Source organism: Seriola aureovittata, chromosome 18 (genome assembly GCF_021018895.1).
Source record: "Seriola aureovittata isolate HTS-2021-v1 ecotype China chromosome 18, ASM2101889v1, whole genome shotgun sequence".
Lineage (NCBI taxonomy): Eukaryota > Metazoa > Chordata > Actinopteri > Carangiformes > Carangidae > Seriola > Seriola aureovittata.
In genome coordinates, this window is record NC_079381.1 from 21,612,735 (window position 1) to 21,630,224 (window position 17,490).

The 17,490-nt window shown below is 41.6% G+C and overlaps 3 protein-coding genes across 3 annotated transcripts; all 3 read right to left on the reverse strand.

Moving 5' to 3' along the window:
• Positions 1–2,716: 2,716 nt before the first annotated feature.
• On the reverse strand, positions 2,717–5,144 carry f2rl1.2 (coagulation factor II (thrombin) receptor-like 1, tandem duplicate 2). Its single transcript, XM_056403725.1, has 2 exons — positions 4,936–5,144; positions 2,717–4,419 (listed from the first exon to the last, which is right to left on the reverse strand). The coding sequence occupies exons 1-2, from the start codon at positions 5,000–5,002 to the stop codon at positions 3,323–3,325; spliced, it is 1,164 nt and encodes a 387-aa protein (XP_056259700.1). The 5' UTR covers positions 5,003–5,144; the 3' UTR covers positions 2,717–3,322.
• A 1,913-nt stretch (positions 5,145–7,057) lies between these two features.
• Positions 7,058–9,181, reverse strand: f2rl1.1 (coagulation factor II (thrombin) receptor-like 1, tandem duplicate 1). Its single transcript, XM_056403726.1, has 2 exons — positions 8,836–9,181; positions 7,058–8,492 (listed from the first exon to the last, which is right to left on the reverse strand). Exons 1-2 carry the CDS (start codon positions 8,906–8,908, stop codon positions 7,435–7,437), a joined length of 1,131 nt encoding a protein of 376 aa, XP_056259701.1. The 5' UTR covers positions 8,909–9,181; the 3' UTR covers positions 7,058–7,434.
• Positions 9,182–10,516: 1,335 nt separating this feature from the next.
• Positions 10,517–13,909, reverse strand: LOC130186535 (proteinase-activated receptor 1-like). Its single transcript, XM_056403724.1, has 2 exons — positions 13,703–13,909; positions 10,517–12,357 (listed from the first exon to the last, which is right to left on the reverse strand). The coding sequence occupies exons 1-2, from the start codon at positions 13,773–13,775 to the stop codon at positions 11,102–11,104; spliced, it is 1,329 nt and encodes a 442-aa protein (XP_056259699.1). The 5' UTR covers positions 13,776–13,909; the 3' UTR covers positions 10,517–11,101.
• Between the last annotated feature and the right edge of the window lie 3,581 nt (positions 13,910–17,490).

Below are 17,490 nucleotides of genomic sequence, written 5' to 3' on the forward strand. Positions count from 1 at the left end.
GCGTGATCTGTCAGAGCGATTACACACACGTTAGCACGTACATTCTCCCTCTCTCCCTCCTCAGCACCGACCCTCTCACTCACACCCATGAATAGCCGTCTTTTAGCTGCACCCCAGTATGATGCGTGGGCGCAATACTAATCGATCATCCTCCCTTTCAGACAAAAAAAATGAATGCTCTTACTGGAAGAGTTCTTCATGAAACTCAGACGAGAGGAGAACAATGTCTGTGATGCAAAGTCTCCAACTGTGAAAGTGAGAATGAAATATTTGAAGGATGTTCACAGCAGCAGGTGTTGATCTTTGAAATGCTAAAAACAAAGAGATTACTGTGCAAATCAACAGGTTTTCCCCTTTAGTTTTACCTTTTGTGAAGAAAAAAAAACACATAAAATCTCATGGCTGCATATGGAGTCAGGATTTCCTCATTAAAATAAAGTTTTACTCAACTTTTACTCACATATGATAAAACTTAACCTTCAGCAAATAAACCAGCAGAGGTCACTTTCCCTCCCAACAAGAATCAGACAGAAACCTGCATCTATAATACTTATTTCAACAGATTAAACCTACAGGAAATGCAGTGAGTCACAACTCTGCAGGTCATCACTCTCCTCCCTCTTTGTTGTTTCACCAGGTGACGTTACCTGCAGTCAGGACTCTTTCAGCACGTTACTGTTGCAACATGTTGTTGCTTTTTTTAGAAACTGAATTCACCTGCCTGAGGCTCATTTAATGTCTCATTAAATTAATCCTGCGTTTAAATAAACAAACTTTACGCCCACGTCTGGTGATGGCGTGTGTGTGTTTGTGTGTGTGTGTGTGTAAGCTATTTCTTTCAACATGAAAGATTGTGAAAAGACTAATGTCTACAGACTGTGTGCAGTGAGGTTTGTACACCAGTGGTTTGTTCTGCAACCTACCACAACCCTATGGAAGAAATCTATACACTCGTGCATACGTCGGGGCTGTCGTCACAGGATTGTTGCAATTTACGGACATGCCATAAAATGTTGCATGGTAGAAATGTGCAATAGAAACCGTCACACGTGCACGTGGAGCAGAAGCCCGCATCTTCTTTTTTTTACACTTTGATTTTTGGATAAAAATTAACAAACAAGATATAAAGTTATAAATAGAGAGATGTTGAGGTGCTGGTGGTTGTTGCCTTTAGATAGGACCAGAGTAGCTGTTCACACAGTGTTTCCTGTCTTTGTGCTAAGCTAAGCTAAGCTAACTGACTTCTTTTCATACCTTGGAGAAACAGGTAGATGTTAGACAGCTCAGCTCGGAGACGTCACGTGTCCACTGAACTACACGTGTGAATCACTGATTTTTAAAGTGAAACTTATTTATTCTGTGTTTCTCCTGGTTTTAATCCTGGAGTTTGTTGTTTATATAGAGGAGGAGACTTTAAAGAAAACCTCCTGACCGACTCCCATGATCCTTCATGACGTCACCAAATGTCGTCTTTTGTTATAGTTTGAATTCAGCAGAAGTTACATACATACATTTAACATTGAGACTCTGCGTTGCATTGAGCTCTTTCTCGTGCTGCTGCTGTCAGTGTTTCTGTGCACGTGAAGTCACCACAGCTCATAACAATGGACGACTGTCCATTACTTTCCATACCAGCGCCGCCTCTCACAGCCGTCATGGCAATACAGTGCAGGGAAATGTGTAATCAGTGACCTGCCTGTTGTTCCTTCCTAATCGTTCATGATCATAAACTCTGCTCCGGGAAATCGCGATTCATGATGTCACCAAACTGTTCAGCAACTTTTACAAATCACAACCTGAGAGTCGACTTTTACAAATATGATTTAACAGGTTTCAAATTCCTTTCTCCAGTCCATATGAGGCCTGTAGTGTATAATCCCTTTAATTAAGCTATTTCTTTATTTCACATGTGATTCATCAACACGCTGTAACTCAGGAATGTTTGAAAGGAGCTGTGTAAGTGTAACGCAGCCAGGGAGTGGCCCCGTCCGTGCCCTGCATGACAAAACAAGGTGATCGACTCACACCGCTGACAAAAGGTAAGACGACACTCCACAACAATCATTTACCCTTTTACACAGCTCTGCCTCAACCAGCCATTAAACAGGAAGTCAGCGACTATTCAAAGGCCGTGTGTGTGTGTGTGTGTGTGTGTGTGTACGTGGGGGAGGGTGACTGTTTTGGGTGGGGCTGTTGCTTCAAACGATCTGTTCACATTCTCCTTATCAGGAGATAAAAGACCAGGGCCATTCAACTGAGTTCACAATAAGCCTTTGTTGCCACTCTATTGTCTCTTAGTCGTATTAAGCAGCAGATTTTAACTGAAACACAGATTATATGAGCTACAAGTTTAAATTAGGACAAGTAGGAAAGCGAGCTGTTTCACATACAGCTGGAACGTGGTCTGACACTGAAACCAGTCGGTCCTAACATGTCTCATCACGCTCTCAAGCATTCTTCAAGCCCCTCCACTCTCACCCTCCCTCCTTCCTCAGAAAACACAATCATTAACAACCAAGTGAAGATTAACGTGCGTTTAAAAATAAAATATACAAAAAAAAACTGGTCCGAGACTCAAAACACATTCCACGAATTCCTCACATTTCCAGGAGGCACAGAGCCGTGAGTCACGTCTCCTGTCCAGCTGCATGATATCACTGACTAACAGGCTTCAATCAGTTACACAATACTATAAAGGAGTTTCACAGAAACTGCATCCTGTTTTATCATTTATTTAAAAAAACAAAAAAACAAAAATAACTAAGTAACAATACCAACAATTTCTTCATCATTTCAAAACTCAAACATAAATCACGTCAGTACAAGTGGTTTTAAATGGCAAATCAAAACCTGCTGCAGGAATGTGCTGAATAGGCAAGAAAGGGAAAAAGGCAGCAGTGAATAATAAGTACAGCTTAACACAAAACACAAGTCGCATCGTAACGCCTGATACTTTAAGCTCCAAAATCCTCTGCACACATCTGGTTCATGTGGCGGTTTTTATTACGGATTTCATTGGCTTTAAATCCAGTAAACTAGTCAGTCAAAAGCACATTTACCTGTCAGCGATTACCAGGCATTCTCTTCATTTATACATATATATATGTATATATTTATAATAAAAAAGGAAAATATGTATTAATGTTTCACATTTTAGCACCAAACCTCATACCAGCAAAACCAGCTTCACATTTAAAGTTCATCTTTGGTTACATGATGCTTCTGAGGTTACTTGGTTTTAATGTATGGCCCTATATTACAGCGTCCCAGTTCCACACAGCCTGTATGACGCCGTGTTATCGGCATCAGTATCACGGTGTGGCTAACAGGTACTGCTCTGTGTGTTCCCAGTGTCCGACACGTACGACTTGCTCTTCCTGGAGTATTTCATGGAGCTGAATGAAACCCTCATCCTCTCCACAGTCCGGCTGCTCCTGCACAGCAAAGTGTTCTTCACGTGGTTCCTGAAGTCCTCCGACACAAAGTAGTAGATGAACGGGTCCAGGCAGCTGTTGAGACTGGCGAGGCACAGCGTGGTGATGTAGAAGCCGTAGCCGTTGTTTATCACGCCGTCCTTCAGCAGGGAGTAATGCACCACCAGCATGATGTTACTGGGGATGAAACACACGAGGAACGTCACCAGGACGGTCACGATCAGCATCACGGCCTTCTGCCGGTTCTTTGACGCCGTGCTTTCCTCCATGCTGTTCCCCAGAGCGCGGAGCAACAGAATATACGCCACGATGATCACCACGCAGGGGACGAGGAACACGACCATTCCCATGAAGATGAAGTAGTAGTACGGCAGCTGGATGGAAGGGAACGGGTTCTCCAGGTCATGTATGACGCTGACGTCGTGGCAGGTGGTTATGTTGGGGTCTTTGAGCTTGGCGGTGTGGTCGTACAGGTACAGAGGAGTGGTGGTGAGCCAGATGAAAACCCAGATGGCTACACACACACCGATAGCCACTTTGTTGTTCTTCCTCTGCTGGGACAGAGGGTGAGCCACGACCCAGTACCTCTGCACGCTGAGGCAGGTGATGAACAGGACGGAGCAGTACATGTTCCCGTAGAAGAAGCCCACCAGGACTTTGCACAGCGGCTCTCCGTAGATCCAGTCGTTGCCGTTTAAGTGGTAGGCGATCTTCAGCGGCGTCCAAATGACAAAGAGCAGGTCGGCCAGAGCCAGGTTGGCCATGTAGATCGACGACGGGTGCTTCTTCTTGGTCCTGAACAGAAACACCCAGACCGCCATGCCGTTGGCGGGAAGCCCCACCGCAAAAACGATGATGTAAACGATTGGGAGGAAGACTGTGGTGAGGCCACTCTTCAACGTTTCTGATGTTGTGTGGTCCACGACAACTTGTCCCGAGTTTTCAGGGTCCACAACCCCGAAGAACCCACGTGTTTTAGACCCACCTTAAACATAACAAAATAAATATATATTAGGGCTGAAACTATTGATTCAACTGATTAGTTTATAGGGAGAATATTGATTGTAAATGATTCTGATAATACATTAATCATCTAAGTCATTGTAGTTGATCAGAAGTTGAACATTTTTCTTTATTTTCCGACAATTTTTAGGCTAAAAAATAAATATAAACTACTGATAGGTAAATAATCATTGGTTGAACTGATAAAATAGCTGATTAAAGTTTGCACGCCTACATTTCCCAACATTCCTGTCAGTCTGGGAGTTGACCACGACCCAAGGTTAAAAATACTTCTGTCAAAAAGTCGCTCCAATATTCACGTTTTAAAAAGATTAAACTTGTAGTATATACTTGTAGTTTATATCTTGTCTGTGACTAGTTTATTTAGTAATATCTTCGATGTATTCTCTTGAGATAAGACTAATTGTGTCCCATTAGATCGTTATGTAAACGACGCAACCCTCCACCACGATCAACACAGAGGAACTTCCGGGCTTACCTGTGGCGTCTGACGCTGAAATGCCGCAGAAAATTAACAGCAACGTCAATAATCGAGGTAAATCCATGTCTGTGCGATTTCAACACGTCGCTGCTTCACTTCTCTTTTGGTGCACTCTCCCCAACAAACAACCTCTTAAATATAGCTTAACTTCTCCAACCGAGAAAAAGGAAACGCCCCGAGACTACCTGTCTGTCTGGTCGCTTACGTCATGGTCGAGTATCCGCCCACCTGTTCTGCTCTGTGGCGGTTTCCCCAATAAAGGGACACGGATAGAGACAATAGTCAGAGAGGCAGCAACAACACCACCTCTCCAAAACAAACACACTGGCTATATTTTAGTATGTGTGTTTATATTATAGACATATGTTACCTGAATATATATCCATCTGAAGGCCTGTCAGTATATGTTCATATATATATTTAATATAAAAAATAGATGTGTGTGTAAATTTATAAATTATTAAGAAAATCATATACAAACATAACAATTTTTAATGAGCCTGTTTTCCAAATAAAGTTGCATTTTGCCATTAGTATTTCACATACGGTATAAACTTATCTCTTCATATATCCAGATTATGTCATAATAACATAATGTGCTAATGTGCATGTTTTTGCAGGAGGAAGTCAGAATACCCAGAGAGAGCATGCAAACCAGGCCTAGGGTTCAAACCCATAAACGTCTCAATGTGAGGTGACAGCTCTAACCACTGAACCACTGTGTCGCTTCATAAATAAATCATCTTATAGTAAGGTATAAAAATATCATAGTATAGTAAGGCAAAATAAAGGTCATAGTACAGTAAGGCATACAAATTTCAAAATCCTTCATAGTAAAGCATAAAAACATTGAAAAAACTCTAGTATGTTATAGTAAGCCATAAAAAGTCATAGTATTGTAAGGCATAAAAATGCCATTGTATAGTAATGCAGAAAAACCGCATATAAACGCAAACGTACAGTACAGTATAAGAATGTCAAAAAATGTCACAGTATAATAAGGCATAAAAAAAGTAATTGTATTAATAGTGACATTTTCATGGGATTTTTCGACAGAAATTAAACTCATACTAAATATATGCATTTGATATTTCCAAATATATCCATGATATATCTATGAAATAAACATTATTGGTATTTTTGCTTGAAAAATGATTGAAACAAGGGGTTCACTTATCATTATTAATAGCAGATTAATTCTCTGTCCACAGACTAATTGACTAATTATTTTCTATATGTTATTACAGAAATCACACAGTGTGGCACAACAGATGTTATGAAACAAAACTGTTAATATTTAATCTACCAATTTAACATTATTAGACAACATATCCTTTGCTAACTTGGCCTGGTCTTTGTCTTTTGTTGATATGACAACAGTTTGGTTGTTGTGAGGTCATGTGCTCGCCCTCTCTCCTGCTCTTATTATCTAAGATGATCAGTTAAGACTCTGAAACTGTAACAGTGACGTCACCCTGCTGTTCTGACGCTGCAGGAATCTGAACTGTTTTACCGTCCTCAAGCTCGAGACTCCGAGGCAGGAACTCAGAGCTACAGGAATGTAAAGAAGCAAAGATTTTAAAACGTTTTTGTTAATGTCTGCAGTTGTCTCGCACTAGTGGTGTGTTCTTTGTATTATATTACTGCGTTTATTTCATCTCTATGTGCCTTTTAAATTAAATAAAGTTTATTGAATTGAGTTGAATTGAATTGATCGTGATATGAGCTACGATTTTATTGGCAATGGTAATTTCCACATTTAATTTTCACTGGAAAAATGATGATCATGAGATTTTTACTCCCGAAAAAATTGAAACTCCACTTATTGCCATATTGCGATTTCAATATTTCGACTAGTTGTACAGCCCTACTTGCTCTGTAAAGTTTCATATACGCCACCTAAACACAGACTGTGATTTGGTCCTAAAAGGCGAAAATGAAATAAACTTTTCCACTTAAGAAAACCAAAGTTGAATTTCCTCATCACCGACACAAACTCTGACAGTAAAGATTAAATATCAGAACTGGTTTTGAAAATAAGGAACACGCAGCCTGACCTTTCCAACCGCCTGTGTTTAGAGAAAATGGCAGTGAACCAAACAGTGTGACAGGAGGGAAATACAGTAAGTAGGACATTTACTTTTATTGGCAAACTGTAAAATATTACTTTAAAAAACACATACAAGCTCATGATATCCTGAACTTTGCCCATTTCCGGTCAAGGCTGAAAGCAAATACAGTTCATCTCAATAAAATGTCAACACAGACTAAAAGATAAGACACAATAAAATGACCAAATGTTCATATCCAAGTGCAATAAAATCAAACTCCATCAAAGAAACAACAAGTTGTATAATACAAGTTGTATTATAAATGATATAAAAATAAACTTAATTTACAAAACCAAGACAGCTCAAAGTTTCTCGGAGGTCGTCACCGCAGACGACTCTCCCTGAAGAAATCCACTTTATTTCAGTTTAATGATCCGGGATGAGCTCAGCACTCAGAGCTCTGCGTCTTCCCTGAATCAGACGTGTACACGTTTCTCTTCTTGGAGTATTTGAGGGCGCTGAAGGAAACCCTCATCCGCTCCACCGTCCTCTCGCTCCTGCAGAGCAGCGTGTTCTTCACGTGCTCCCTGAATTCCTCCGAGATGAAGTAGTACACGAAAGGGTCGATGCAGCTGTTGAGACTCGCCAAGCACAGGGTGGTGATGTAGAAGCCGTACATGTTGTTGGTGGCCCCGCCCAACAGGTGGATGTAGTGCACCAGCAGCATGATGTTACTGGGGGCGAAGCACACCAAAAACATCACCAACACGGTGACGATCAACACCACGGCCTTGCGTCGCTTCTTGGCGATGGTTGGGTCCGCCATGCTGTTCCTGAGAGACTTGAGCATGAGGACGTAGGATATGATGCACACCATGGTGGGAACCACAAATCCCAGTGTTCCCATTGTCAGGAAGTAGCCCGCCGCTATCTTCTTCTGACTGGGCCTGGTGACGTCATGGCAGGTGAGGATGTTGAGGTTCGTTACACGGACCTCTTGATCGTACAGGTAGAGGGGGATCGTGAGAAGCCACACCACCGCCCAGATCGTGACGGAGACGGAAACCGCCAAACAGTTGCTGTTCCGCTGCTGGGACAGCGGGTACACCACGGCCCGGTAACGCTGGATGCTTATACAGGCGATGAAGGCGACGGAGCAGTACATGTTGCCGTAGAAAAACGCCACCAGCACTTTGCACAACCCCGCGCCGTAGATCCAGTCGTTGCCGTTGAAGTGGTACGCTATTTTCAGGGGCACCCAGATGACGAAGAGCAGGTCGGCCAGAGCCAGGTTGGCCATGTAGATCGCCGACGGGTGCTTGATCTTGGTCCTGAACAGGAACACCCAGATCGCCATGGCGTTGGTGGGCAGCCCCACAACAAACACGATGATGTAGATGATGGGGAGGAAGACGGTGGTGAGTCGGCTGCTCAGGACTTGTTTGGCTCTGGTGCCGACCCACACCCCGTCGTTGGTCTCCGTACCCGTGAAGCCTCTCTCGTCTGTGAACACGTATGAAAAGCAGAAGTAAAACCGGTTTGTTCAGTGTGCAGGAACATGCTGAAACACCTCACACTCAAAACATAACTCACTTCCTGTCAGCTGTGAGCATTTGGACAATACACCTCTCAACTTGAGTCATCTGTGTTACAATGATCCATCTGAATATTTCCTATCATCAGTTTACTCTGACTTTACTAATCCAGCCTATAAAGGCGGCAAAAACCAACACACACCAAACAAACAAGGCCTGAACTCGACGTCTGGAGGTCAGAGCTGCGCGTTTTGGATCCTGTTCCTCCTGAAGCGGCTGAATATTCACAACAACAGAGGAAGACACGTTACCTATCTGCAACAGGCAGGTCGTCACACAGCTGGACAGCAGCAGCAGCTGGAAACATCGCGTCCCGAAGGTCATGGTGGCAAACGGAAGTAATAGTAATGTCCGCCGCGGGTGCGCTCCTGCCTCGCTTCTCCCCGACGCCGGTTTAAACACGGTTTCAATATAGCTGGTTTAGACACCTGCGTGATGTCACCCGGTCAGGTGACCGCGCGTGGCTCACACAACACACACCCATCATGATGTTGTCGGCGGTGTGAGTGTGTTTTCCTTCCTTCCGGAACTTCCATACGCAAATGTAATATATGTACATGTATTGAATTTCTATAATCATATTATGTATATTTATATTTATATATATATATATGTAAAAATTACATATGGAACCTGTTAGAAATTGACATATATGTCGAGCTAATAGAAACATGTATATATGCTTATATTGCAGATATATGTTACAAAGCCTGTCACCATATGTTCATATTATATATTCAAATATAAAAGATACACACACATTTTTTTTTATAGGTATGTTGTTTTAATACAGTTGCATATTACTATGGGTATTTCATATACGTTATAAACTTATATGTTCATATAGCCAGAGGATGTATACATGTGATAATAATATATCTTCTTATATGTGACATATATGAGAACACCTGTCTTGATATTGGGACATATATGTCATATATTACATTTCTATATTGGCAGACATTTCTTCTTTACCAGCTCTCGGTGGCGGGAAGATATCTGTAGATCTGTGTCAGATAAAACCTGATAATATCTCATACCTGTGTGTCATCAGAGGAGATTCTTAATATCACAGGAAATAATAACCACTGCTGTGATTTGATTTAAAGCACGCTGCAGTTTGATGGAGTTATTTTGCAGTTTGCAAAAGGAAAGTTAGATAGAAAGATAGTTTGACGTATTTTTTCTTGTATCACTGAGTGTGTTTACATGCACAGCAGGATGCTGGTCGTGTCTGGGGGTTTTGGAGTATGTTTAGCAGATGTAAACAGGGTTCAGAAAAACCTACATAAGATCTTAGTTTTGAGAAACCTGGATTTCCGATAGAAGCCAGGACACTGTGGCACGTAAACACCTTATCCAGATTTATGAGCTGTAGAGAAATCAAAACACACTTGTAGACACACAATCAGACCCCACCATTAATTTCACCTGAGTATAAATAATCAGGTTTTTCCTTTTACATGCAAACGTCTTATTCTGAATATGCACATGTAGACGCACTTACATGTGATGAAATGCAGAATCTACTTAACACCTACACATGAGACTATGTGCAGATACAGTAGATGTGTATTCCTTCAGTCTTTCATGAACATGTGTGTTCTGCTGGTCAAGCTGCACTGGTTTAAAAGCTTGACCTGGCGTCATGTTTAAAATGGGCTGTGCATTAAAAAATATTTTCCTTTTGTTTGGCAAAAAGTCATCCACAGTTTCATATTATTGTAAACTGAAGATCTTTGGGTTTTGGAAATTTGGAGATGGGAAGTGTTTCTTTTTTTTTGACATTTCATAAATCGAGTGATGAAAAAATAACTGTTAAGTTAAACAGTAGCTTCATGTCTAACCCCAACCTTATATCTCCAGTTACCATTAATATTAACAGTAATGCAGCGCCACCTGCTGGAGGAGTGAAGAGCCATGACACAGGTGTCGAGTGACGGTTTTAATGGGACACACATTCAGTACAGCACATTTCACACCAGCAGGAGGCAACATGAAACTAACTACAGTGCTGCTTCGTTCACTCTGTGTATCGCTGTTGTTTCTTTAAAACACTGTCACAATGAGAACATTTATCTGGACACAATAAGACGTAAAAAAAAAAAAAAAAAAAGTGTTGTACATGTTTTGCTTTTCAAAAAAGTACAAAGTAAAACATGAAACATAAGTGCTTTTCATCAGATTTATACACAATAAAATACAAAAAAAAAATTCATTAAATGTTATACCTTTAGACTTGCGTTATAAACTCATTAGCTCTTACACATGCCGTGCAAAAATAAAAGCATTTCATAGTATCAAATGTTCAGCTTCTAGAAATCACATTCTTATCTAATCTCCAACCTGGATTTCCTTCCTTCTAATCATGAAAGTGAAACACACACAGTCGGCTAAAACCTTACAGATTAGCTTTGTGCTCTATTTGCTGTTGCTTGAACTTCATAATAAAACATGTCTCCTTTTCAAAACCTTCAAAGAGTCAGTTAAGTGGTGCAGTCATGTCTGCTCAGTCCGTCAGACCAGTAGCTTCTTGTACTGGCTGTTGAGGTTTTCTTGCGAAGAGTCCACTCCCGTAACTGTAGTGTGGATTTTGGAGCTTTCTATCCGGCTGGATTTCAGAATCGCTCTGGAGCTGGATCTGCACGAGTCAGAAGATGAATGACTGAAGCTGCTGCCCCCTGAGGTCTTCTGACACCTCAGCATGCTGGAGAGTTGTCTCTGGCACTGGGACGATCCAAAGTAGTAGACCAGGGGATCCAGGAGGCAGTTCAGACTTCCCAAACACATGAAGACTAGATAGGCTGCGTAGGAGCCGTCAGGGTTCTCCTGGTGTGTGACGCCTTCGTTAAACTGCAGGTAGTGAGCGAGCAGGAGACAGTTTGTGGGCGTGAAACACAGCACAAATATCACCAGCACCGTCAGAGCCATCACCACTGCTCTGGTTCTTCTGCGCAAGCGTCCTACGACCCCGCGCGGGACCCGGCTCAGGGACCAGATCACCCGAGCGTAGGACACCACCGTGACGAGCAGAGGCAGGAAGAAGAGGGTGCAGCACAGGGTGATGAAGTAGAGCTTGTAGTGCCACATCAGCTTATGCGCAGGCTGGACGTCGTGGCAGGTGATGATGTTCAACTGGCTGAGGCGGACAGTCTGGTCGGAAAGGACGAGGGGCAGGGTGCCGACGAAGGATAGTATCCACATGGCGGCGCAAGCTATGATTGAGTTGCGTGGCCTCCTCCAGGACAGGGAGTCGATAGGGTAGACTACAGCCAGAAGACGGTCCACGCTGATGCAAGCTATGAGCAGAACAGAGCAATACATGTTCCAGTAAAAGGCTGCGGTGACCACACGGCACATGAGCGGCCCGAATATCCAGTTGTTGCCGCCGAAGTGGTAGGTGATCTTGAAGGGGAGCAGCACGGCGAAGAGCAGGTCGGCACAGGCCAGGTTCAACATGTAGATCGCCGCCGTCTTCTTGGGCCGGATCTTCAGAGAGAACGCCACCACCGCGCAGATGTTGATGGGCACGCTGATGAGGAAGACCAGTGTGTAGAAGGACGGTATGAGGACGGTGGAGAGAGGGCCTGTGAGGAACTGCAGCGCCTCTTCTGAGACCTCCATCCTTGAGGTGTTGGTTTTGTTAGCCACCCGGGCGTCTGTAGAGTTATTAAATCTGGTCACCACATTATCTTGATCAATATAATCCAATGGTATTGGTTCAGCTGTGAATGACCTCTCATAAAGGCCAAAAGTCCGCAATCTTACGGTGTCTGGAGAGAGAGAGAGAGAGAGAGAGAGAAAGAGTCAGGGCATCCAAGATATTACAGTGAGAGGTGAAAGGTATTTTTTATTCATATCATGATTTATATTATAGAACAGAAATGATTGAGTGAGTATCTATCAACAGAAAAGTAATAGGCAACTGTTTTGATTTTGAATCAACTAACTGATTGTATAAAGGTAGATTTCCATGTGTAGTGTGATTATAGATCAGGTCTAGCTTCTATATTAATACTGTGAAAGTATCAAAGCCTCAGTCCACAGAGAAATGCACACAGCCTGTATTCAGAAACTGAGCCTTAAAACCAGCCGTCAGGACTTCTGGAACTTTGTGATGTCACAACAAAACATTCACAGCTCTCAGCCATGCTCCAAGCCCCGCCCCCCTGGACTGAGTGTTTTACCTGAAATCTGCTATATTTTTTTATTAGATCGCTCAGAAAACAGTCAGCCAATCAGAAGAGAGGCTCAGAGCCTGAGAGAGGAGAAGTGAAACTACACTGAGATGGTTTTTGGTACTTTGGGACCACAAATAGACTTCCTCAGATAAAAACCTCAAATCAAACCTCAAACAGGAAAAGTGGAAAATATAACTTACTGGTTCCAGACTCTCAAACAGTAATATTTACAGTTTACTTTTCTCTCTAGAAAAGTAAACTGTAAATATTTAATCTGAAGAGAAATCAAGAAACTTGAACACCACAACTTTGACCATGAAAAATCATGATAGGCAGGTTTTTTACCATTTCATGGTTATGGATCAAACGATTAATTATTGCTTGGGCCATAAATCAGTTAGCCAAGTGTTATTTAAAAAATGATTGACTTTTTGAATAATCAATTAATTGGTTTCATTGATTTTTTAAAGCAAAAATTGACAAAACAAAACAAAAAGACAAATGTGGATTTTTTTTTCTTAAAATTCAAAGACTAAAGGATTGATTGAAATGAAAAAGATTAAAGATCAAAAGATGAAAAATAATCATTTTATAGCCTAAGTGTTAGGATCATCAGACGGCTTGTTTTAAGTTTACAATGATTTAAAGCAAAAAAACAAAACAAAAAACAACAACTAATCATCACGTTGACAAGCTGGAAACATAAGCACTTGGGTTATTACCAAAACAGCTGCTGATTATTAATAAATCAATTTATCTTCTTCTATCATATCAATATAGTAAATTATATCATACCTGTATTTCATACCAAAACTAATAAATGGACAATGTTACAGATTTGTTGTCAGATACCTGTTAAAAAAAAGGCTTTTTAACAGTGTTGTTTGAATGAAGCGTTTGTTATTATAATATTAGAGAATAACTTAAGTCTTCTTACCGTTTCTGACCGCTGAAGCAGCACGTGCGCAGACCGCAACCACCAGCAAGGTTCGTAAAAACTTTGGAAACATTTCGCTGGTGAAAAGTGATAAAAAAAAAAAAGGAGTAAAAACAGTGAAACAGTCTCAAACAGCGTCGGACTCTCCGTGTGTCGAGCTCCTCTTCAAACCTCTCTCTGCTGTTGATCATTCGTCGGCCAAAGTTTGATTGATTTCCGCCCACAGTCCAGTGAGTCCGAAACACAAACAGCCAATCAGCAGCGAGATATGCACGCGGACAGACATTCCTGTCGTATGATGTCACCTTTCCCGTCTCACAGCAGCAGCAGCAGCCGGATCCAGTTTAACAGTTAATGTGTCACTGAATCAACCTCAACTAAACTGGGTTCATCATGGAGGGACAGTAGAATAAATAAAATAAATAAAAAGAACAGTGATGTTTTGTTTTTGTACTTTTTAAACAAATGTGGTTTCACAAGTAAGTGGAAGTCCATTCCTGCCAGTAAAATAAAATTGAGATAAAAACGCCTTGATTTATAAAAAAATACGAGATAAAAAAGTTTAAAATTCATCATTTTGACTTTTTAATCTCATAATTATGATTATTTTATTTTGAATGTAATGTGGTCCCTGTGCTTTCTCTTTGTTAGAAGATACAGACATAAAGTGTGGCGTCTAGGCCGGAGTATGAGGAACAGAGATAAACTTATAGTGAAGACAACAAAAGTACAGATTAATTCATTATATGTCTGACCTTGGGAATATATCTGTTATTTGGAAGTTATATAAAAGTGGTGTGAGGCACAACAACATACTTTTCATAAATACTAACTGCAGTGTTGTTTCTGAATCTGAGAAGACTGAGTTGTGTGAACATTTTTGTACTATATATATATATATATATATATATATATTTTTTTTTTAACTTTAGGATGAAAACTTTTCACTATCAGTTTTTGGGGGACACAGTGTACAGTGCAGTTTGTGTTACATAAACACACCATTACTCTGTTTCTGACATGAAGCAATATCCCTAGAGAAGCTAAAGTACTTCCTCTATTTGTAGCAATCAAATACAAAAACCACATCAGATGGACAGCGATGGGCCGAAACCATTAAAATGACCTGTCTCAGAGCAGATTAGAAGTCCTGTTTATAGTCTTTATTTACTTGCTTATATAAACTAGCCGGTCAGACTCTAATGGCCTCTTTTTCCAGCAGATCACGTGGTATTTATTTTCTGTTTTGCCTGGCAGAGATCAGGATCACTCACACACAAGCTGAAGCCATGGGAGAGTTTGCCTTCATGTGTCTGTGTCTGGGAAATTTGTACTCACGCAAAATAACAAAATAACAAAATAACATTGGGGCACAGAAAGTATTTTTCTTAGAAATAAAGAGAAATGTGCTGGTTAGTTTCTCTTAATGAGATTAATGAGAGTTACTGACATCGAGGGAAGGAGATAATGGGACCAGGATAAGGTGGGAGCTGTCTGACTCATTCATCCTGAGCTTTACATCCACTGGGACTGAATATCTGAACTCACAGACTAAACACACTTCCTCACAAAAATATTTTCAGAATCGCCTGTTTCTTACTTCTTATCAAATCAATTTGAGCCTATGAGGCCCTTTGCTGTTTCCTTAAAGTAATATTTTGTTATTTTTTGTGGCTATCGTTAATCACTTTTGTTGATAGACGAGGAGATTAATGCCACTCTCTCCACTCAATCATGAAGCCGGCGGCAGGAGATGATGAGTTTACCTTAGCATGAAGAGCAGAATCAGGGGAAGCAGCTCGCCTGGCTCTGTCCAAAGGAAACAAAATCCAGCTATCAACACCTCTGAAGCTCACACATTAACACATCATATTCTTCCTGGAGTCAGCTGTCACTACGAGGTTGCCTGACAATCAGGGGAAACTCAAGGCCGAGGTTAATGTTACTGTTTGTCTGTATCTTGTTAGACTCTGAATACAGACTTACCAGTGAGGAGCGTGAGTTGTGTTTACTGCTGCTGCTGCTGCTGCTGCAGAGAGATACATGGTCTTTATCTAGCTCTGCTGATGCTAACGTCACTGGCTGCTCCGTGTGAGAGGCAAAAACTGAGGCTACGGTTACCTAGCAACAAGTCCTCCAACCTGAACAACCAGTCAGGTTGTTTTTTGTCAGTCTTCTGATACGACCCCATAGGAGTGTCTCCTGAAGTCGCATCCCTACGGGGCGCACCAGACCTCGGTTGTCGGGGTAACAACAATGAACACACAGATTGTACCAACAGTAGCCTACCTACCTCTGTCGCCATGGTTACAATAAGAATGGTCATGGCTTGCTTAGGTTTAGACACTAAAACTACTTAGTTAGGTTTAGGAAAAGATCGTGATTTAGGTTGAAATAAGCACTTCCTCAACATTACACGGTCTTTGTTGTCGTGGTTACAATATAAACAGCTAGTTTCCCATGGGCATCGAACACTACTCTCCTCTGTCATGTTGCTGTGTTTTGTTGACCCATTCATCCACCAAAACCTCCTCTTGACGTGGACTTTGTCTCTCTTAATACTACGTCACCGCACTTTTCCCTTTGCTCCGGTCATAATTACAACGGCCACTAGATGTCGCCTAGCAACAAAACGTAACTATGGGTCATAATAAGCTGCTGCACAAACAAACAAACAAATCCATCCCATTGCCTCCCCACAGGAGTGCCCCAAGGATCAGTACTGGGTCCCCTTATTATTATTCTGCTCAAATGGCTTCTCTTCTCACTTGCTATGCAGCTAACACCCAAAAATGATCCACCATGTTCACCAGTTACTTGCTAACTTCACCTGTCAGGGGACAGGTGATAGGTAATACCACAAAACAATGACATGAGAGATGCTATAAAACTTCACTGAGCTTCACTGAGCTGAGGGAAACTCCAGAGTCATAATTATTTTGTAGTTCATCACCATTATACAAGTGGTCATGTGACACTGTGTTAATACAACAATGTGCCGCTGGACATGGCGTCCACTGCTGAGGTCATGTTGCTCCTGGAGCCTCTTGGGCCTGGGCGTTCCTGAACTAACATAAGCTCATTCCTGCTCATAAAAGGAGGCAGGATACAGACTGTGGGAGATTACATCCACGGTGAAGTTTCTGGCACAGCTCCAGGCCTCTGTTTCGAAAGTTAAATTCCTGTTGTTTTTTTTCTGTGTGCACTTTAGCACATTTTATCATTCTCTGGGCATCATCCGATCAGGACCGGCCTTGGGAGAAGAAAAAGAACAACAACACAGAGGTGAACTACGATACTATCACAGAGGAATTTATGCTACTGAGTTAGAAAAGTATGGACAGCGTCTCTGTTTGGCAACAAAACGTTGAGGGTCAGACACAGAGAGACGAGCCTCCCACACACAGTATATCAGATTTTCACCATCTGGTATGATTCACATGTAAAACTGTGAAAACCAGCAGTTAGATATAGGCTGCATCAGGGTGTGTATACATCACTGAAAGAGGAACTTCATGTTTTGGTCCATCAGACAGAGGAAACTTATGAAAATAACTTAACAAAATAAACTGTGTAAACTTAGACATGAAGCAAACTGTACAGGAAGTGCTGACATGCTGAAAAGGCGACTGACGACTTGCAGCCTTAATGGCAGAGTCGTAATTTTAACACTATTTCCTCAACAGTATTTAGCATGGACCAAATTTCCCTTCTGATAAGAGTGTTGTTAATGTAATGTAATGTCCGTTGCTGAATTGTCTCCCTCAAATATCCTCAGCAAACAATCT

Excerpts from the sequence above, each read along its gene's own strand:
- f2rl1.2 (XM_056403725.1), bottom strand. The coding sequence starts at position 5,002 with ATGGATTTACCTCGATTATTGACGTTGCTGTTAATTTTCTGCGGCATT. Across the intron at positions 4,420-4,935 it reads TTCAGCGTCAGACGCCACAG|GTGGGTCTAAAACACGTGGG; the intron begins GTAAGCCCGGAA and ends GTTATGTTTAAG.
- f2rl1.1 (XM_056403726.1), bottom strand. The coding sequence starts at position 8,908 with ATGACCTTCGGGACGCGATGTTTCCAGCTGCTGCTGCTGTCCAGCTGT. Across the intron at positions 8,493-8,835 it reads GACCTGCCTGTTGCAGATAG|ACGAGAGAGGCTTCACGGGT; the intron begins GTAACGTGTCTT and ends ACGTGTTCACAG.
- LOC130186535 (XM_056403724.1), bottom strand. The coding sequence starts at position 13,775 with ATGTTTCCAAAGTTTTTACGAACCTTGCTGGTGGTTGCGGTCTGCGCA. Across the intron at positions 12,358-13,702 it reads TGCTTCAGCGGTCAGAAACG|ACACCGTAAGATTGCGGACT; the intron begins GTAAGAAGACTT and ends CTCTCTCTCCAG.